Here is a 23,790-nt window from a genome sequence, read left to right on the forward strand (position 1 = left end):
ACATATGTTTAACCTATCTCTCTCTGATGACACTTTACTCAGACTATGGAGTCCTTGTTCGATATGATGTTCCAATAGCTGGGATATTCTAGAACAAGCTGTTAGAGACTTTCTAAACCTTCTATTATGTAGCTAAATTAAATGTCCTTGTCAAGTCTTGCCAAACTGCTTGCCTTTTCTTTTTTGCTTTAATATATACCTACTGGCTCAAGGAGAAGCCACTTCTAGCTGTTTAGAATGGCAGTCACAAAATCACATCTACTGCAGATCAAACCAGAATTTAAGTGGCATACCAATTTGAGCATGTTTGTGTTGCCCTGATGAGAACTCCTTGTATCTTTTATTTATTTATATATATATATATATATATATATATATATATACTCATTGATAAGCACTTATCCAAGATGCAGTGCAAAGGGGCTGAACCCAAAACCACATGAATTTAGAGCAACCTTCTTAACCCATTACCTACCAGTGATCTCATATGAGATCACTTAAAAATTACAAATTTTGTAATTATCTGTCAGGTTTCTCTGATATTCAAATGAGGTTTGCTAATTTTTCACCCAATATCTCGCTTATTTCTTTTTGAAATGTTATTTTGATCATTCCAGTGTGTTTCTAAGGCTGTTTTATGCTAGAAATCAAAGTTTCATAAAAAAAATTCCAGTTAATAGAATTATGGGAGGTAATGGGTTAAGCAAGCAATAACTACAGCATATAAAATCAAATCAAATGTCTTCCAAAATTCCACTTACCTTATCATTGGCCCAGGCTATGAGAAAAGATTTCCATTTAATGTTTCGGATTGGACCTTCTCCCTTATGTAAAACGTAGTTCTTGTAGCGACCAAGGAAATTCTTTTCTCCAAGAACAAGCTGAAAAAATTAAAATACTGTGGTGTGAAAGAAAGAAAGTGGTGAATTTAGTCAAATTAATGGTTCTTCATGAAGATACATGGATGCCACTCGGGCTTAAAAGATTGACCATTATGTAAACTTCCTCAAGGAATGTGAAGACACAGGTTGGAAAGCGGAGCATTTTCCAATCAAAGTCAGATGTAGAGGATTTGTTGGACACAGTGTGAAGTGAGTGTTGTTATCGTTAGGCCTAACTCATCGTAAAGTAAATACCACCATGACCGATATTCAAACCACAGTGGAAAAAAGGCTAGTCACTGGATTTGGTTAAAAAGAGACGGTGAGTGATGACTAGAAGAATGTTGAGCTTTATTTGATAGCTAGTTGATCTAGCAAGTGGGGTCTCATATCGGTGAGGGGGCCGGTGCGCAATGATGCTGTCAAGAGGTAGGCTCCTAAACAGCACACATTCTCTCCTGATAACCCCATACACTTGCTGGCTTCCGGTATGCAAAGCTTTCAAATGACAGCACTTGCTTGTGCAAGTTGTTTTCAAAACATCACACATACATGTATTATATATATATACATATAGGTGAGAAAGTTGGTATGTGAAAGCATGTGGTTGGATGTATAAAAGACAAAAAAACTACAGAAGGCTTGTATATATGGTTAAAGAATATACTTAAATAGTTATGTTAGAAAAATGTTAGAAAATTTTTGCGTATAGTAACATTGTTTTTGGAGAAATAACCGGTTTTGTATTTTCTTTTCAAATTTCTCAAATTTCTTTATCTATATTGTGTCATGTCTTCGCTACAGATGATTAGATTCAATCTCCTATTTCATTCCAGTGCATTACTGGTACTTATCATCAAAAAGATGACAGGCCAAGTCATCCTGAGTGGGATTTGACTCAGAACATAGAGTGATAACCAAATATCATAATACATTTTGTCTGATGTAAACGATATTCCTTAAAGCAGTCATTGAATGAGTGCAGCTGTAATAGATAGAGAAGCATGAAGGTACAGATCTTGGTATCTGTTGTACTAGCAGACAACTGATAGCATGGGTCTTCTTGCTCAGAAATCATGAAACAGTTTGAGACTAGTAAAGCAAATTAGACACTCATCTGCTATACAGTGTTCCTCATGCTGACAATCATGAACTTTGTTCTTGAATTGTACCTATTTACAGTTAAATAAACTCCACCAGTGAGAGTAATATATATTTTCCAGGGACAGAGAAACATTGCAAATGGCCTGATAATCTATGACCCTCAAAATTAATTGCTTACACTTGCATTTTACATTTACAAAAAATGGGACCTGATTGTGAATAGTGCCTCTGTGAGTCAGTACAGTGGCTTATTTGTGCATGGGAAATATGTTTTATAGGGGTTTTTTTTCATTGCTTTTTAGTCAGAAGTAAAGGCAATGTCTATGACTCTTTGTGAGAGAGAAGGAGGAATGTATCCACAAACCAGAGACATGGTCAAAACGCTCGCTACAGAGTGGAGTCTGCTGAGGGCAGCGAAGGTGCCAAATAGTGGTGTTAAACTGAGTGATGGATTAAGTAGACTACAGTGGGATTTGAATTCAGAATACAAAAAGCCAGAACACCACAAGGCATTTGGTCTGATTCTCTGGCTGTTCTGCCATCCACCACCTGGGATAGGTACCTTTTTTTTATTGACTCTGAAGGGATGAAAAACAAAGATGACCAGAATTTGAACAAATACTACAAGGCATTGATCCCAGCCCTCTAACATCTGTTAATTTGTAACTTTACAAGTTACAGACTACAAGTTACTCAATCAAAACGTGTAGCTACAATGTTTGATCAACACCAATTAAGGTACTTAAAATACACTGATCTAACTATTCAGAGTTGTACAGTTGTTATATTAGTTTGGGGTATTTTGAGAACAATTTACTACTTCCTTAATCTCTGTTAACCCTTTTTACTTGAGTGGCCAGTTTTGGCACTGCTATTGCTCTGTGACAAAAACTTGAGCAACCAATGTTAGACCACTATTGCTCTGTGGCTGAAATTTGTTTTCTCTCTCTCTCTCTCTCTCTCTCTCTCTCTCTCTCTATCCCATGTACTTTCCAACACTAAAATACAACACTTCTTTTCCTTTAAATACATCACCCATCGACATGACAGACTTATTTCCCAGCAGCAATCTCTTCTGCACACAGCAGCCAATACCTTTACTTCTCAGTTACTTTCTCAACCTAGAAATCAGCTATTCTTCTAAGTTTATGTTTTATGTCCAATTTGCCAGCTTAGCTTGTTCTTCTCTACTCACTGACCATGTTTCACAGTGTTATGTACATGCATCATACTTAATAAACACTACAAATATAGTCCTTGATATTCACTTTCCATATTTTTACTACCATATACACATCTTACATATTAGAACACAACTTATACAGTCCTATCCCTACATTCAATGAGCGTAGATCACTAACTTTAGAAACTTCTTGTATATTCTTTTAAATGCACCATTCCAGTTTCATAACTATACAGTAATATCAGATATTTGACACACACACATCCTTCATACTTCTCAACATTCACTGTCACACAAGAAATATAAAACTTCTAAAACACACATGCACACACAGATTTTAGTTCTCTTCATTCATTGCACACACTCCATCACATCACAATGTCCCATTTCTTACACATATACGCACACTTTATATAGTAATCTATTATACACTGTTTTACATCAGACTCTTTATACATACCTCATACAGTTTGTTCATTAGAGAGAGAGAGAGAGAGAGAGAGAGAGAGTGGGGGAGGAGAAAAAAGGAGAAAGAAGGAATGTATGTAAGTATATATGTATATATATATATATATATATATATATATATATATATATATATATCTATGAGAGAGAGAGAGATCCAAGAATGAAAAAGCTATATAGAAAAAGCATCCCTTGAGAAAAAAAGAAAATACACCAGGAACTGACAATTTCTCAAGAAAATGTAAGAAAAGAAAAGGAAAGAAAAATTCCGTTACAGATTACTGCAAATAGATTCAACTCGGAGAATACAGAAGACATGAGGAGTGGGAGGTGGGTGGAAGGGGAGGAAGGGAGTAGTGAGAGAGGGAGAATAAATTTATAAAAAAATAAAGAATGGAAAGACGTGGGGGAGTAAAAAAAAAAAGAATACAAAAGAAAAAAAACCCTCCCCAAACAAATGCACTAGGATGTTGCATGTTGTTGGAATGCTAAGTGTTGTCTAGCTTGTTTCACTGTTGCAGTCAGGAGTGTACAATGCAGTGTTGTAATAATACAGAAGCCAATGGAAGGTATTCGATAGTTAGTGCTAACTTTACAATTTTTGTTGATGGTAAGCTGAACAGAAACAATCTGACTGCTATCGATTTTAAAATGACTAAGTATTCAAATAAAACAGCAGCTAACTAAACCGACACTAACCACCTCCACTACCAGCCACGCTACCACTGTTATACTGGTACCAGCACAATAACCATTTCTATCTATCATCACTGACACCACTACCACCACCACCATCATCACTACTACAATAAACATCACCAACATCAATACCACCACCACCACCACAAGTACAGTAACTGTCTCTACCAGTGCCAACACCACAACCACCCTTACCTCTACTATCATTACCAACCACTGCTGGTACCAATAACTATTTCTACTACCAGTTCAATAACTATCACCAGCAACTTAGCCACTACCGAAGACCACCAACATGATAAACTGTAACACGTGCCATCACCATCACCACTACAACCACCACTACCACCACCACAATAACTACCTGTAATCATCAGCACCATCATTCACTGTAGTAACTCAGTGTCATTCCCACACCATCTACAGCACTATCACACCAGCCACCATCGTCACCACTGCCACCTCCTCGGCCACCACCACCACCACTTCTGTTGCTGCTGCAGCAGTCACCACTACCAACAATGCCACCACCGTCTATTACATCAACTTTCTCGAGCCAACGATGGAGGTCCTATGTGGTCACTACAGCCGCTAGAAAGAGAAGTACAATTCCTTCAAGTCAAACCCTACCATTCTTGAAAAAAAAGAAAAAAAAAATACACAGGAGGACACATTGGACAGTATAGTCAATGTATATATAAAAGCACAGGATAGTCATAAATAGAATTTCTTTGACCACAGTTTTGCCCAAAGAGGGCTGACCCTGGGCCGAACAGCAACAGTAACAACAACTTTCTGTGTTCCCATTATCACAACAACCATAACTAACCACTGTTCCCACACCATCACAAGATTAACACTACCTCTATCATCATCACAACAACACAACTGCTGCCGCCGCCACCACCACCACCAGTACCGCAGCCAATACCATCACTGATACCATCAACATGAACACCATCACCTTTACTATTACCGCAACCACTGCTACCACAACGAGATTAGCAGCAGCAGCTAAGAAATCTGATTGGCTGATAGGCTGAAGTTCCCCCCAGCAACTGAGCAAGGAGGGGTGCGTGAGATGGTGGACTATAAAGAAATACTGAATAGATTTATGGGGTGAGAGAGAGAGAGAGAAAGGAAGAAAGGAAGAGAACAGGTGTGTGTGTGTGAGTGAGAGAGAAAGAGAGAGCTAAGAGGAAGATACAGGACGAGAGAGAGAGAGAGAGAGGGAATAGAGAGAAAGAGTGAGAGAAAAGAAAGGAGGGAATAGAGAATGAAATATGTCCAAGTGTGTGTGTTAAAGAGAGTAAGAAAAAAGGGTGAAAAAGAGGGTGTAAGATACATAGAGAGAGAGAGTGGAATACAGCATGAATGAATGAGAGAGAGTGAGATACAATGTGAATGAATGAGTGAATGAGAGAGTGATAGAAAAAGAGAGAGAAAGGGTATGTGTGTGATAGTGAGTGAAAATAGAACTGCTGCCATCAATACCAATACTGACAACAACAGCCATCACCATCAACACATCGACCACCAGTACCAGAACCACCACCAAACAGACATCCCCCACCATCAGCACTAACATCAACACATTACCACTGCCTTACCGCCTCCCACCCCCACTGGCCACACAGCAGCTGGTCATCAGGTAGGCAATATTGATTTAGTTCTTCAGGCCTGAAAACAAACATACATCCCAACTCCATCCCTACCTTCTGCATCTCTTATTTCCCATTCTCACTACAGACACACACATACACACACACAGACAGACAGACACACACACACACACACACGCACAGACAACCACCACCACCACCACCAGATAAATGTATGATGGTAGAAGTAGTTTTGTAAATGATGGGGGAGTTGAAGGTAAGGTTATTGTTTGGCCCCAGGACTACCCCAACTGAGCAAACCTATGATCACTGGCCTTCCAGCCATGACCATCATTTTATATTTATATATATATATATATAAAATGATGGTCATGGCTGGAAAGCCAGTGATACATATATATATATATATATATATATATATATATATACAGGCGTAGGAATGGCTGTGTGGTAAGTAGCTCATTTACCAAACACATGGTTCAGGGTTCAGTCCCACTGCGTGGCACCTTGGGCAAGTGTCTTCTACTATAGCCTCGGGCCGACCAAAGCCTTGTGAGTGGATTTGGTAGACGGAAACTGAAAGAAGCCTGTTGTATATATATATATAAATATGTGTGTGTTTGTGTGTCTGTTTGTTCCCCCTGCCATCGCTTGACAACCGATGGTGGAGTGTTTACGTCCCCGTAACTTAGCGGTACGGCAAAAAGAGACCGATAGAATAAGTACTAGGCTTACAAAGAATAAGTCCTGGGGTCGTGCTTGGAAGAAAGGTGTGTAGCGTGCGATCATCATATTGACCATAAGAGATAAAGTTGTAGAAAGTGTATGGAGAGGAGTGTATGAGCTGCACACAAGTGTACGAATGGTTCAGACGTTTCCAAGATAGCCGAAAAAATGTTGATGTTGGCAAATGTTCTAGGAGACCTGCAACCAGCAAAACTGAGAAAAGCATCGCAGATGTGCATGCAGCTGTGAGGGGAAATCATCGAATCATCGTCCCTGAGTTATCAAAAGATGTGCAGGTTAGTTACGGTTCAGTTCAGTCCATTATCACTGAAAATCTGGGTATGAGATGCATGTCTGCCAAGTTTGTGCCAAAACTGCTTTCAGCTGACCAAGAAGACACCCGGGTTTCAGTTGCAGAAGCTCTTGATTGTGCTGACAATGATGAAAACTTTTTGAAAATCTGCTTAGGCCTCTGAGCAGGTATCGCCAAGCTTTTGGCAAAATTTGATGTAGATTCTCTGCTCAACTTTATCTGTCATGGTCAATATGACAATCACATGCGGCACACGTTCCTTCCAAGCTCTGCTGTAAACAGTGGAAGTGAGCTAGAATGTTAACACTCAGTGCACATGCACAACAAAGTTCAAGGTCAATCTGTGCCAAGCGGCTTCACTCTGCATGCTTTAGCTTCGTTATAATAACAACAGTTCGGGTACTTATTGATCAGATCATACACACACATATAAAAGAAGCCCGTCGTGTGTGTGTGTGTGTATATATATATATATATATATATATATATACGACAGGCTTCTTTTCAGTTTCCATCTACCAAATCCACTCACAGGGCTTTGGTCAATCTGAGGCTATAACAGAAGACACTTACCCAAGGTGTGATGCAGTGGGACTGAACCTAGAACCATGAGGTTGGGAAGCACATTATTAAATTTCAGTTTAAAAAAAAAAATTAATTAAGTATTAGCAGGATCCAATTGAATCGAAATAGTAAACCTCAACCCATTTGTGTTCTTATATATATATTTATTATCTAAGGCTGCATTGTTCAATGTTTTCTTTGAACTTAAGATAGTAAGTGTGAGCTAAGGAAATTTGGTTGCTTTTCCTAGCAGCTCAAGAGGTCACACAGAGGTTTCCTTGTGCTGGTGGTAGTGGTTACATTAAAGATTGTGTTGGTTGTAATGCTAGGATAGTCACTCTGCTCAAACAGACTTATGATCAAAGATTAAAGGTGTTCCAGTTGGGATCATCTCGTCTTATTTTCAGACACAGTTCTATCAAGGACTAGTTTATCCCAAAGTGCCATTCCTATTTTAAATACAGTAGGGTGTCATTTGAAGGCAGATTTGGCAGCTATTTCTAGTAAATTGAGTAATCATATAGAGGTTGACTTGAGGGCAAAATATTTGGCTGCTATTTCTAGGCATATTGTAGGCAGTGTTACTGATGCTATTAGAGACTGTGAAGTGGATTGCATAAATGAAGGAGTCAAACGTACTGTTATTTCTTGTGTTAGAAGTACAGTTACAACAGGTGGTGGTAGTGGTGCTGTTATTCTTAGTTGTAGTGTTGTTGTAAGAGTTCTCATTGAGGTACACCTGTCTTAATTAGCAAGTATGATATGCTAGAGGAAATTTTATGTCCCTTCACACCTGTGTCTGATAGGGGGGAAGGGTTGGCAGAGAAAAGACCACTGCCCTCCGACCTCCAGCTCCTCATCTCCTCCTTGCTATGTTTCCCAACAGTGGTGGTAGTGTTGTTGTTGTTGATAGTGCTGTTGCTGATGTTGTTAGTGGTAGTGTTGCTGTTGATGTCAGTAGTACTGTTTCTGTTGTTGCCAGTACTACTGCTTCTGTCTTGCTGTTGATAATAATGCTGCTGTTGATGTTGTTAGAGCTAGTGTTGTTGCTTTTGTTGTTATTACTACAGCTGCTGTTGATGATAGTGCTGCTGCTGCTGCTGTTGTTGTTGTTGTTGGGGCTGCTGCCATTGTTATTGTCTACAATGCTGTCATTGTAGGTATAATAGTTCATATTAGTGATGGTGGTGGTAGTAGTAGTAGTAGTAGTAGCAGTAGTAGTAGCAGCAGTAGTAGTAATAACAGTACTAGTTCTGGACAAGAACCAAGGAGATGCAAACTGAACAGGGCAGGGAAGTGGTAGACCATACAGTGCACAAAGGAACACTGAAAGGGACAAATGATGTAGACAGTGAAAGGGGACAAAAGTAGAAAGAGAACAGACAGACAGACAGAAGACGGATGCTGATAGGATTAGATGAAGGACAGAAGAGGATTTGAATAGACTAAGTCCAAAATGGTCAGTCTTACCTTATCATCACCACTAATGTAGTGTTTGCCACTTCCTGGCTTTGAAAACTGGGGATCAAGAGCAATTGCTTTGATTGGTCGGTCAAAATTCTTTGATTGGTCATTTTCACTTGAATATAAACCAGTGATAATGATCTGCAAAAAATATAAAGAATTAAGAGATATAAGTACAGAAAGTCAGGTTCTGTGGTTATAGTTTTACACAAACATTTCACCATTTAATATACTATAGAAATTGTCTAAACTTCATTCTAAAGAAAATTGTTTCTGATACTGTTTCACAAAACTCTGTATGTCTGTTTCAGATATCTAGAATACTTTAAATATGTACAAGTAGGTCTTAGAACTAAGCTTAATTCTTTGAACCCTGAACCCCTTCCAAGTGTGTATGCAAATAACAGTGGTAAACAGAAGTACATGAGAATGGAATGGTGAGCTGATAGGATACAGACAAAAATCACAGGTAACACAAATTCTAGGTTGGTGGATTCAAAGGGTTAGGAAAATCTGTTAAAACAGTTTATCTTCTGACAAAAGTTAGACCAACCTGTCAGACTAAGATGAAATTAGAAAAAATAGATTGACCACAAGAAGCAATTAAACCAAACTAAGAACATCAGTTAGACAAGGCTGACCACAGATAGCTGTAGGTGCAGTGTGTAGAGAAAGCTGTCTACAGATAGTAGTAAGAGTAGTCTGCAGGCAAGATTGACCACAGACAGCAGTAGGAGCAGTCTGTAGATAAGACTTACCACAAAGAGCAGTCTGTAGATAAGGCTGACCACAGACAGCAGTAAGAACAGTCTGTAGACAAGGCTGACCACAGATAGCAGTCTGTAGACAAGGCTGACCACAGATAGCAGTCTGTAGACAAGGCTAACAGCAGGAGTAGTCTTTAGACAAGACTGACCACAGATAGCAGTAGGACCAGTCTGATCATCACAAACAGCAGTTAAACTAAGCTGACTGCAGGCAATAATCACAATAGAATGATCAGAGGTAACAGTCAAGACATGATACTGCCGTTCAAATATTAGTTTAGGCATTGTAGATAGAATGCTTTGTGGTCTTCGTTCTGGTTCTGAGTTCATATCTTACTGAACTCAGCTTCACTTTTGATCTTTTGTGGGATTGATAAAATACTAGTTGAGAGAAGACGGAATTGTTGGATGAGATATATTGCGGCATTTGTTCCAGTTCTTTGCATTTTGAGTCCTTGGGTGGTAGACATAACCCACTTCTTGGTCTGTGAGTGTCATTGTCGAAGAAATAATATCACAGATATTGCCCTTCTAGCACAGAATATTTAAATATAATTTAATTATAATAATTAACCACTTTTAAACATTACACCTTGAAATATTCAACTAATTAGCAGTAATCAGCAGTAACTTCCAATCACACCTCAGACCAAAATAACTGCTGCCACCATCTCTATAGAGACTACCCTCAACATCACCTCCATGGCTACTGCTGCTCTTGCTATAATCCAGTGTTGTACAAAGACTCTCTCTCCTTTTCCACTATTCATAACCACCCAGCAACACTACTGGCTGTAGTTACCAAGACAAAGACTGTTTCATGTGGATTAATACAGTACTGAAAGGATGCTAATCATTGAATGATGGTGACTGGTGGTGGAGGTGAAAGAGAGGTGCTGGAAAGTGAATGTGCGTGCATGTGTGTGTGTGTGAGAGAGAGAGAGAGAGAGAGAGAGAGAGAGAGAGAGAGAAGGGGGGATCTCTAAATTTAGACATCAATATGTTCAACTTTTGAGGACTTTGGAATACTTTGATCTCACTGAAAGTTCTATCTTGGTTGCAAAATTAAGAGAAACTAATTCATTGAGACTGCAAGCATTTTAGATTGTTGAGGTTAGAGAGTTAGAAATCTTTTGTGGAAACAATGATGACAACTGTTACTACATTATAATCAATGACAAAGCTGCCACCACCACCACCACCACCTTGAGCCATTAGCAGACGTTTTTTAGCTTTAGTTCTATATCAAGCAGATATCAAGTTAAATTTTTGTTGCCCATTGCATTAAATATGTTAACATTAACATTTATACATTATTTACTTCCTCATCTCTTAAATATAGAACTGTATTAACATTTATGTTTTCAAATGGATGACATCTAGGAGTAATTCAATACTTAAATAATTTTATTTTTCTATACCAACCAGTGTTCAATCATGAACATTTATTTAGTGATTCTCCCCCAGTTATAGGATTTACTAATGAGGTCATAAGAAGACTGAAACAGCTGAAAGAATCAAAGCAATGTTAGTCATTCACTAAGTGGGAGTGGCAGAAAAGAAACACCTTACAATATTTTGAATTAACCCTTTCACTGTGAAATTAAATTTCATGGTTATTCTGGTAATGATGTTAAATATCTACCAAGAAATAGAACTGGTATTTTCTGCAAGTACCATTACCTCAATAAACTTGACCTAATCTCAACAAAAATAGTTTGAAACATGACATTCTTCAACAAAATATAGATTCCTATATAAAATTGCTATCAATAGTTAAAGGTAATGAAATTTTGAGTGGCTATATCTGACTTGTACAGTTAAAGGGTTAATTTAACTGACTAGATAACCACTCATAAAAATGTTTCTGCTAATGTAAGACATCATCATTAGTATAATTGCTGTTTTCATGTTTATTTCTCCACAATGACTGAATAGGTGATTATAATGTATTTCTTTATCCTAAATTTCTCCTATATTTATTGCAATGAATGATCTTTCAGTAATTGCAATGGTAATTGCTGAGTGAACTAGTTTGTGTAAGAATCATCAATGGTTCTAAGAGCTTATTAGTCGTCTCTATCTACATTTAACAACCTTCTACATTAAATTCTTTAAGAACCATTTTTTTTTTATTGCCTAGCTACAAGGGGAGAGTAATGTCTAAAATGGTTTACAGGGTTTCTGAGAGTGATAGAAGAGTAGCAGGTGTCCTCAAACCAGAAGCCTGACCCAAATACTTACAACAGAGTGGACTCTGTTAAAGGCACCCAAAGTGTCAGGTGGTGGTGTTAAACTAGACAATATAGGTTTACCACCCATACAGGCTATGGCAAGACTTGAAGTAAGAACATGAAGAGCCAAAATAAATATCACAAGGCATTTTGCTCTACACTCATAATTCTGTCAGTTCACTACGTTAGACAGGTACTTTATTTATTGGCCACAGAAGGATGAAAGTCAGTTGCTCCTGTGGGGTTTGAACTTATGCAAGAAGCCAGAATAAATACAGCAAGACATTTCTTCTGATGCTCTCACGACTTTGCCATCTTATTCTACACTCAACATCTTTCTCATCAACCCACAACGCTTAAAGTTTATTATAAATGGTCCAACTTGATCTATCTCTCATTAAATTTCTAACACCACAATATTCCTTGACCTAAACTATCCAATTAGAAAGGTCATAAATCTTGAAGAACCACACCCTCCTACACCAACTATGTCTAAATTACTCCTTGAGCCAACAAGGCAGTTTTTAAAGGATAACATAACATGGTACAAATAGCAGCCAAATCTCCTTCAAGTCAAAACCCCTTATCTTAAAATTGAAGGTCAATATAAGATAGTATATCTTTAATATACTATGGATGGTCACAGTTGGAAGACTGTTGATCATGGTTCTACTCAACATGAGTTGACCTGGGGCAAGCAAAAACAGCAACAATAGTCATTACTATTACAGTTATTACTACAGCCTTGGATACACAAAATCAAGTAGGACTGCAGTAAAATGTGTAGCATTCAAACTACAGCAAATTGTGCAGAGCATTCAGACTGCAGCAAATTGTGCAGAGCATTCAGACTGCAGCAAATTGTGCACAGAATTCGGATTGCTACATACATTGATAAAACACTTTGACCCAATCAGAGAGTTCTATATCTGTTGGAAACAGCAGTCAAATATTCCTCAAACTACTAAATAAAAAAAGGGAATATGTAAGACATATTAGACAATGTAGTTAAGGGTACATTATATACAAAAATAGTTGGGTTGGTTATTGATGATTGTCTTTTATCATAAATCAGCATGATCAGGATCAACAACAACACAATGATATATCAATACCCAGTAAGATCTTATTCTATGGTTCAGGGGGTTTCATTTGGAAGAATATCTAGCATTGAAGTATTTCTTCAATAATTTTCATACCCAAAAGGCAAATTTATTAAAAAAATTTCCGTAGGTTCTCTCAGACTACCTAGAATTCCAGTAGTGACTTTATCCAACATTCCCTTTTACTTCTAGCTCAGGATTTTGTCCATCCACTCCTATATCTAATATCCTGCCATACACAAAACACTGCCAAAGACAATGGGGAGGCATCTATGTGGTGGTGTTTTGACCTGCATGCAATATTGTTCCTTCCTAGTGATACAACACACACACGCAATTTTTCTATACTATTAAATGAGAGAGAGAGAGGGAAAGTGTGTGTGTGTGTGTGTGTGTGTGTGTGTGTGTGTGTGTGTGTGTGTGTGTGTGTGTGTGTGTGTGTGTGTGTGTGTGTGTGTGTGTGTGTGTGTGTGTGTGTGTGTGTGTGTGTGTGTGTGTGTGTGTGTGTGTGTGTGTGTGTGTGTGTGTGTGTGTGTGTGTGTGTGTGTGTGTGTGTGTGTGTGTGTGTGTGTGTGTGTGTGTGTGTGTGTGTGTGTGTGTGTGTGTGTGTGTGTGTGTGTGTGTGTGTGTGTGTGTGTGTGTGTGTGTGTGTGTGTGTGTGTGTGTGTGTGTGTGTGTGTGTGTGTGTGTGTGTGTGTGTGTGTGTGTGTGTGTGTGTGTGTGTGTGTGTGTGTGTGTGTGTGTGTGTGTGTGTGTGTGTGTGTGTGTGTGTGTGTGTGTGTGTGTGTGTGTGTGTGTGTGTGTGTGTGTGTGTGTGTGTGTGTGTGTGTGTGTGTGTGTGTGTGTGTGTGTGTGTGTGTGTGTGTGTGTGTGTGTGTGTTTGTTAGGGTTCATTAAACACCTTTCAGTATAATCTATTAACCAGTTTTGGGAGCCAACCAGGCCTGCAGACTAGAACAGAAAACATTAAATTCTCAAAATTTCAGCCAGAATGTTTATAAGATCATGGAGTATTATAGTTAAACCTTTTCATTTAAAGTAATGTAATCGCAATGGTTACAAAGCATGGTCAAAGATAATACAATAAATAATAATGATAATAGTTCTTTCTACTATAGGTACAATGCCTTAAATTTTTAAGGGAGAGAGCTAGTCAGTTGATTATACTGATCCCAATACTCAACTGGTACTTATTGCACCAACCCAACTTGAAAGGATGAAAGGCAAAGTTGACAAGGGCAGAATCCGAACTCAGACCATAATAATAATAATAATAATAATAATAATAATAATAATAATAATAATCCTTTCTACTATAGGCACAAGGCCTGAAATTTTGAGGGAGGGGGATAGTCGATTACATTGACACCAGTACCCAACTGATATTTATTTTATCAAACCCAAAAGGATGAAGAGCAAAATTTGAACACAACGTAAAGACAGACAAAATGCTGCTAAGTATTTTGTCCCGTATGCTAACAATTCTGCCAGCTCACTACCTTATTATTATAATGATGATGATTGTTTCTATTATAGGCAGGCATAAGGTCTCAAATTTATGTAGGAGGGAGCATGTTAGTTCATTACATTGGCTTCAGTATGTAACTGGTACTTTGTTAATTCTGGAAGAATGAAAGGTAAAGTACAACTTGGCTGGATTTGAATACAGAATATTAAGAACCTGAGCCATTACTCCAGAGCGTCTCGTCTGATGCTCTAAAAATTCTGTCAAATGAAGACATTATTTATTCTATTACCAATATACTAGATTGGATGTATACAAGTTTACAGCTTCCTTTTTTATCTCTTTGCATGTGTGTGTGAGATGCAACAATAGGTATGTAGATAAGAAGTTTGTTTTGCAACCACAAAGTTTCAGTCCCACTACATGGGACCTTGGCCTGATCAACGCAAGTGGATTTGGTAGAAGCCCATGTGTATGTATGTGTGTATATATATATATATATATATATATATATATATATATATATATATATATATACATATATCATAATCATTTTAACGTCTACTTTTCTGTTCTTTTATGGGTGGGATGGAATTTGTTGAGCCAGATTTTCTATGGCTGGATGCTCTTCCTGTTGCCAATCTTCACCTGCTTCCATGAATAACATGCACACACAGACATACACAGAGAAGGGTTCATATAGTTTCCATCCCATATTTAATCACAAGGGTGGTCAATGGCTATAGGGGAAGATATTTGCCCAGAGTTCTGTGCAAGCTATGCCTGTGCTTGTCTTTAGATGTGTGTGTGTGTGTACATGAGTGGTACTGAAAAGTTCCTGGTTTTGGATAAAAGAAAATATAGGAGGATCAGTTAATTATGATTTTATTCACACACTTATTGCAGTGGTCCTTCAGCTTTTCTAAGCCCTGTAAAACAACTTGGAAGGTTGGGCCTCCAACCAGACCTTTCATGGTACCTTTAAAGCCAGGAAGTTTTCAGCACCCCCTTGTACATATGTATGTATGTATGTACATATATGTGTGTGTGTGTGTGTGTGTGTGTATGTTGAGTATTTCCTAGCAACATGAAACAGTTGCTGCCACAATTACAATTCCTACTAAACTGGTATATACATATATATATATTAAGTACCAAAAGCTACTGCTCATAAAATCTTTACAGAGACATATATAAAATCCTGGAAAAGTAATGTAATTAAGTAGCAATACTTGTCCAATACATAATGTACACAAAATAAATTCCAAACAGCTATTTATTTGGTGAACATGTCAAAATGAAAACTATCTTTAAATTTGATCTGAGAACAAAGAATTTGCTTCTGCAATCAGCTTTTGGCTTGTGAAATGTTATTTCAATACATTTGACAGAAGTCTTAAACAATTTATTGTCGACTTGATTCATTCAGTGAAGACTCAAAAGAATTCATTTAAAAGATTAAAATAAATAATGACAATAATATATAACAGCACCAATGACAACAGTGATGGAAATGATGATGACAATGATGATAAATAACACACATACTATGTATGTGTGTATATGCATACATACACACATATATATACATGTGTATGTATGTATGTATATAAATATACCCCCCCCCCACATATATATATATATATACATATGTATACATGGCAACACCAGGCTCCAAAGAAACTCTGCCAAATTAGATTGGAGCCTGGTGTTGCCATCCGGTTTCACTAGTCCTCAGTCAAATCGTCCAACCCATGCTAGCATGGAAAGCAGACGTTAAACGATGATGATGATGATGATGATGATGCATACATATACATGCATACATATACATACATACATACATATACATACATATACAACATTGACTCTTATTTCTTAATATTTTATTATAATGCATTTTCAGAATTGTTAGAGTATAAAACAAAATGTATTTTGATATTTAGTTATGATGCTTTACACTCTGAATTCAAATCCATTGAGCACACACTACATGTCTGTACTCTAGGCATGATAGCCAGGAACTGCTGTGGCCTACTGGTGTGAAATTTTTCACACATGCACAGGAAAAGTGGTGTCATCTCAGGTTTTCCTGGGTCTACCTCTTCCACAGGTTCCCTCTACTGCTAGGGTGTAACACTTTTTCACACAGCTGTCCTCATCCATATGCAACACATGACCATAACAGTGCAGCCGTCTCTCTTGCACACCACATCTGATGCTTCTTATGTGCAACTTTTCTCTCAGGGTGCTTAAACATTGTTGTGTATGCACGCTGACATTACACATCCAGCGGAGCATACTAGCTTCATTCTGTGCAAGCTTATGCATGTCCTCAGCAGTTACAACTCATCTTTCACTGCCATGTAGCATGGCTGTTCGCACACATGTGTCATACAGTCTATCTTTTACTCTGAGCGAGAGGTTCTTTGTCACCAGCAGAGGTAGGAGCTCTCTGAACTTTGTCCAGGCTATTCTTATTTTAGCAGCTGCACTCTCAGAGCATCCACCCTCGCTACTGACTTGGTCACTTAGGTAACGGAAGCTATCAACTACTTGTAGTTTTTCCCCTGGCATGTGATGGAAGCTGTTTTCTGCACATTTTCAATGTTTATTGCCCCTGGGCATTTGCCACATACAAAAACTATCTTCCCAGTTAGCCTTCCTTTAATCATCATCATCATTTAACGTCTGCCTTCCATGCTAGCCTGGGTATATATATGATCTGAGTTAACCAATAGAGGTCTAACATCTAGAAGCCATCTTGAAATGTGTCACACCTTGTTACTCTGTCTGTCTGTCTGTCTGTATGTATGTATCTTTCTCTCAACCTAATGAGATAAGTTCATTCAGCAGGCCTACAAACTGTTATTAAATAACAAGAGTGGCTGTGAGATAAGAAACTTGCTTTCCAACCACATGGTTCCAGGTTCAGTCCCACTGCATGGCACTTTGGGAAAGTGTCTTCTATTACAGCCTTGGGCCAACCAAAGCCTTGTGAGTGGATTTGGTAGATGGAAACTGAAAAAAGCCTGTTGCATATATATACACACACACACACTTTATTAAAAAGCAACAAAAATATCACAAAAACTGTTACTCAGAGTTTCACGTTCCCATTCGGACAGTTTTGTTTAGAATTCCAAACAAAACTGTATGACAAAACAGAAACGTGAAACTCTGAGTAACAGTTTTTTGCATTTATGTGCTTACTCTGGTGTATATATATATATATATATATATATATAGGAAAATAAAAAATAATAATAATAAGGCAGAATGCTAAACTGAAAGCATATTTTAATATAGATGTGTATAAGGAGGATAAAAAAGGATTTCTAACCGGCTTTCATTGCATGGCAAATTTTCAAGAAGAGCTAAAATGAAAATAATATTTTTTACAAAAATATAAAAAATATATAAAAAAATAAATATACCAATACATTATATTGTCTTTGAGTTTTTAAAGTTCAATGGTATTCCATGTAGATGATTGTTAGATAGATTAAGATGCATGGAATTAAGAATGGTGCTGTGTTTAAAAAAGACTGAGAGTTTATGTGTTAAACAGGAAGTGTGGTGTCAAAATAGGAAGTGTGTGTAAGGGAAGACAATTCTGTGGGTTTTATACTCCACCTAAAGAGTATAAAACCCACAGAATTGTCTTCCCTTACACACACTTCCTATTTTGACACCACACTTCCTGTTTAACACAAACTCTCAGCCTTTTTTAAACACAATACCTTTCTTAATTCCATGCATCTTAATCTATCTAACAATCATCTACATGGATTACCATTGAACTTTAAAAACTCAAAGACAATATAATGTATTGGTATATTTATTTTTTTTTATATATTTTTGATATTTTTGTAAAAAACATTATTTTTATTTTCCCTCTTCTTGAAAATTTGCCATGCAATGAAAGCCGGTTAGAAATCCTTTTTTATCCTCCTTATACACATCTATATTAAAATATGCTTTCAGTTTAGCATTCTGCCTTATTATTATTATTTTTTATTTTCCTATTATTTCTCCACGTGCGGTTTACACAACCCCACCATTCACTGACTTTTATATATATATATATATATATATATATACATACAGACAGACAGATATATGTATGAATACATGTATAAATATGTGCAATTGTGGTTAGGGTATTCAACTGGCAATCCTAAGGTTATGAGTTCAATTCCCACCAGCACATTGTGTCCTTGAGCAAGACTCTTTATTTCACACTGCTTCAGTCCACTCATTGGTGAAGAGAACTTGTACCTGTAATTCAAAGGGGCCAGATTTGTCATATTCTGTCGAACACTGAATGTTTCTGAGAACTTCATTAAGGCTATGTGTCTGTGGAGCACTTAGCCAGATGCATGTTAATTTCATGAGCAGGCTGTTCTGCTGATCGGATCAACTAGAACACTCATTGTCATAACCAACGGAATGCCAGTTATAGTTATACATATACACACACACGCATATATAAATAGTCCTTCAACTAATGCATACCCCATCATCAAAGTTATCCAGTGGAGGTAAATACCTTTTTGACATTTGCCAATGAAACCAATCATTCTTAATGCATTTATTTAGAATATTATATATATATATATATATATATATATATATATATAAAATTCACAGATGAGATTCAGAGATACTCCATATAGAAGACACTAATTTGTTTATCCACATAATTGCCTCTATACCCGGTCAACTTGATCCCTCTTACAGCATTTCTTTACCTAGTGAAATGATCCCCTGTAAAGACATCAGAGTCTAAGTTTGAATCTTTTGAGCGCTATGTGTGTGTGTGTGTGTGTGTACATATGTATATATCTCAATTCTAGTTTTCTTTTTAGTGAAATATTTACAATAAATATATGTATGCATGCGTGTATATACAGTTGTATGTGTGTGTATATATATATATATATATATATATATATATATATATAATTACAGGTTTATAAATCTGCTTTGATCATCCTGGTTTCAGCACTAGAGTTGAAGAAAAAAAGAAGTAATGAATGAAAAAGGAAGAAGAAAAGAAATGAATAAGTCAATGAAGAAGATTTGAAAGCAGAGCATGGGGATGTAACTTAGTTTACAAATTATGGCTGTTGTAAGTTCTTATTTTGATGGTATGGATTGGTGTTAAGACAGTTGGAGAAGGCTTAGCATAGAAGGGAAATATAGAAATATGTAGCAAAAGTATATGTTGAGAAAAAATATGTTATAAAGAAAATTATTGATTGAATAGTAATAATGGTGATTGGTATAATAATAATTATTATTTCAAATGTTTGCAACATGGGCAGCTTGAGGGAGGTGAGGATTAGTCCATTACATTGACCCCAGTGTTCAACTGGTACTTATTTTACCGACCCCAAAAGGATGAAAGGCAAAGCCAACCTTGACGGAATTTGAATTCAGAATGTAGCGACAGGGGAAATACCACTAAGCATTTCATCCAGCATGCTAACGATTCTACCAGCCCACTGCCTTTATATAATCATCATCATTTAATGTCCATTGTCTATACTGGCATGGGTTGGCAATGCCAACCCATGCCAGGTGGCAAGCTGGCAGAATTGTTTGCATGCTGGGTAATGGGCAAAATGCTTAGCAGCATTCCATCCATCTTCACATTCTGAGTTCAGATTCTGCCAAGGTTGACTTTCCTTTCATCTTTTCAGTAGTAGAAAGGATTATCATTGTCATCAACATCATTATTATCATTATTAGGGCAGTGAGCTGGCAGAATCATTAGCATGCTGGGCAAAATGCTTAGTGGTATTTTGTCTGTCAAATTCCACCAAGGTTGACTTTGCCTTTCATCCTTTTGGGATCGATGAAATAAGTACCAGTTATGCACTGGAGTTGATATAATTGACTAGCCCCCTTCCCCACAAATTTTTAAGGCCTTGTGCCTAGAATAGAAATAATTATTATTATTATATGATATTTTTTGTATCAGCTTCTATATTAACTTATATATTTTCCCTACATATTTCAATAGTCCACTTCACTTCTCTTTTAAGTATTTTCTGTTGAATCCTATACATACATGAAGTTGTGGATCTTTTCCTCTATAAATAGACTTAGAACAGCCATGATTCCAAACTGAGCCATTCTCCCTAATGGAATTTTTTTAGCACCATCAGCTTCTGGCTCCATTTTCACATTTTTTTCCTTCTTCCTTTCATTCTTCAGCTTTCCTTTTTTCTTCTCCATTCTAATATCTATTCCTTCAATTCTAAGATATTCAATTGCTAGTTCAGAAGAAATGAAAATGAGAGAAATTTATAAACCAGAAACTATTGTTATATTTAACCGTAGATATATACATATACTCTCTAACACACATACATATGTATATGTACAAGCACACATATGTATGCTCATACACACACACACTCACAAATATATTCATGTACACACAGACAGTGACTTTCAAAAAATGCTTAGCTACCTGTTGTTTTTTCAGTATTTTTTTTTTTTCTAAATAGATATATTCTATATTCTTTGCTAGTACAAATATAAATTTTATTGCATTTTTGGATTAATTGTAACTTTAATTTAAAAGAACACATCAATGTAAACCACTGGGGGATAGGAACAGATATCACTGAATTTACATGATACAAGTCATTGGGTGATATCAATGTGGAAAGTCCTGAGATATAGCCCAATTTTTTTGGTATTAACCACAATATGATGACTAATTTAGCCAAGGCATTACTGAGTGAAGAAGAGATCTGGAAGGATGCAGAAAGTTCCTGAGAAAGTAAAGGGAGAAGTTATTAAACACAGACTTGCAACTGTTAGGGAGGCTGCAATCTCTATGGTTTTGCCACCATATTGCATAAAGAACGGTGTTCAAAGACCTTAGATATGAATGAAGAGATGCAAGAAAGAAGCCAACAATTTCAAAAGCTAATAACACTAAAATGTTAGGCTGTACTAAAGAATTCTGTATAGGGAAGACAAATTTTGATCATTGATATGTGATCTGACGTTATCAATTGTCAGCAAATTCTGACAATTTTTCCTGTTCAAGACAAATATCTGAAATAAACTGAAACAGGGGAGCAGGGTTGTTTGAACAGAACAAAGGGGCAGCTTGGGTGATGCTTACCACTTTACAGAGTATACTGGTGATTTATTATGACACCAGAACTAGTGAGGTGGCCTGACAACTTGCAGGGCCCTTATAACTGAAGGAGGATACAAGAAAGGTGAGATGGTTCTAGGTGGGGTGATGAAGGATGGTAAAGTAAGATGAGAAGAAATATAGAGTTGTGAAAAGGTGGTAGTAGAGAAAAAAGCATAATAGAGTAGACACTGTTGAAGGAGGGAGTATGGCAGGGACAATAGAAGGAATTAATGCCAGGAGTTAGCGAGAAAGGAAAAGACAGCATGGAAAGGTGATAAGGCAAGTAGTGTGGGGGTTTTGTTTTGCTTTGTGAGCAAACATAGATATCCACTCAGCTCTCTAGCCTTTGACCCAACAGTACATTGAAGATATGACAGCTGGAGAGACTCCAGTTTAGTTAGCTGAAAGTGAGTAAACTGGAGTAATGTGAAATGAAGTTCCTTGCTAAAGAATACAATGTGTTTCCCAGTCTAGGATTTGAACCCATGCTTTTATGATCACGAGCCCAATGCCCTAACCACTAAGCCAAATATGGACTTTGGAGCATGATGTAGCTCTGCAACTCACTGGATCCTGTGAAATTGTCCAATCCATGCCAGTATGGAAAACAGATATTAACTGTTGCTACTGACACAAACACATCCATGTACACATATAGGTATTCACATTCACACACACATATATATATATATATATATATATATATATATATATATATATATATATATGTCGGATCCTGTCAAACCATCTCACCCATGCTAGCATGGAAGGCAGACGTTAAATGATGATAACGACGACGATAGGTATATATATCATCATCATCATCGTTTAACGTCTGCTTTCCATGCTAGCATGGGTTGGACGATTTGACTGAGGACTGGTGAAACCGGATGGCAACACCAGGCTCCAGTCCGATTTGGCAGAGTTTCTACAGCTGGATGCCCTTCCTAACGCCAACCACTCAGAGAGTGTAGTGGGTGCTTTTACGTGTCACCCGCACGAAAACGGCCACGCTCGAAATGGTGTCTTTTATGTGCCACCCGCACAAGCCAGTCCAGGGGCACTGGCAACGATCTCGCTCGAAAATCCTACAGGAGCCAGTCAGGCAGTACTGGCAACGGCCACGCTCAAAATGGTGCATCTCATGTGCCACCCGCACAAGAACCAGTCCAGGGGCACTGGCAACGATCTTACTTGGCTTGCCGGGTCTTCTCACGCACAGCCCATTTCCAAAGGTCTCGGTCCGTAGTCATCGCCTCGGTGAGGCCCAATGTACGAAGGTCTTGCCTCACCACCTCAGCCCAGGTCTTCCTGGGCCTACCTCTTCCACGGGTTCCCTCAACTGTTAGGGTGTGGCACTTTTTCACGCAGCTATCCTCCTCATATATATATATATATTCTTTTATTCTCTCACTCGTTTCAGTCATTGGACTACAGACCACAGACTGCCGTGTGTGTGTGTGTGTGTATACAAATATATATATGAATGTATGTACATATGTGTGTATGTGTGTGTGCATGCGTGCATGCATATATATGTATATACATGCATATATATTTATGTATGTATACATTCTATTTTACTCTACCTTCGGTATTTGAGTACATTTTTTTCAACCTTGTTTTGCACCTATGTGCTTACATGTGTATATATACAAATGTATATTTTTATGTGCATGTATGTATGTATGTATATACATATACATATATATATATATACATACATACATATACATATATATATATACACACATACATACATATACAATATATATTTTCATAAGTATTATATATACATATTCATGGAGAAACACACACAAATACAAAAACATTCATATGCATACACACACTGGAGGAAGATAATTTCAATGAAAGATGAGAGCAAAGAAGGTGAACCAATAGAATTAATTCATTTAAATTTGCTAATCTTATTTCATAAAACTTAGCAAATTCATCAATCATAGCTCAAAGACATGTGTTACAGTAAGTCTGCAGTGGTAGTGGTGGCGAGGAAGGAGAAGCAAATGGGTTT

At 37.3% G+C, this 23,790-nt stretch overlaps 1 protein-coding gene across 7 annotated transcripts in view; it reads right to left on the minus strand.

Moving 5' to 3' along the window:
- LOC106883153 (vacuolar protein sorting-associated protein 41 homolog) overlaps nucleotides 1–23,790 on the minus strand; it is a 171,355-nt gene that overhangs the window by 34,758 nt on the left and 112,807 nt on the right. For all 7 annotated transcript variants that reach the window (XR_016244991.1, XR_016244990.1, XR_016244989.1 and 4 more), the window contains 2 exons: nucleotides 9,028–9,162; nucleotides 762–881 (listed from right to left, as the gene is read on the minus strand). Coding sequence is in view for 4 of the 7 variants with exons in the window: in XM_014934065.3 (XP_014789551.1) it covers nucleotides 762–881; nucleotides 9,028–9,162 (255 nt within the window). In the remaining 3 variants the exon portion in view is untranslated. The remainder of the gene's footprint in view (nucleotides 1–761; nucleotides 882–9,027; nucleotides 9,163–23,790) is intronic.

Source organism: Octopus bimaculoides, chromosome 18 (genome assembly GCF_046866305.1).
Source record: "Octopus bimaculoides isolate indiv1 chromosome 18, ASM4686630v1, whole genome shotgun sequence".
Lineage (NCBI taxonomy): Eukaryota > Metazoa > Mollusca > Cephalopoda > Octopoda > Octopodidae > Octopus > Octopus bimaculoides.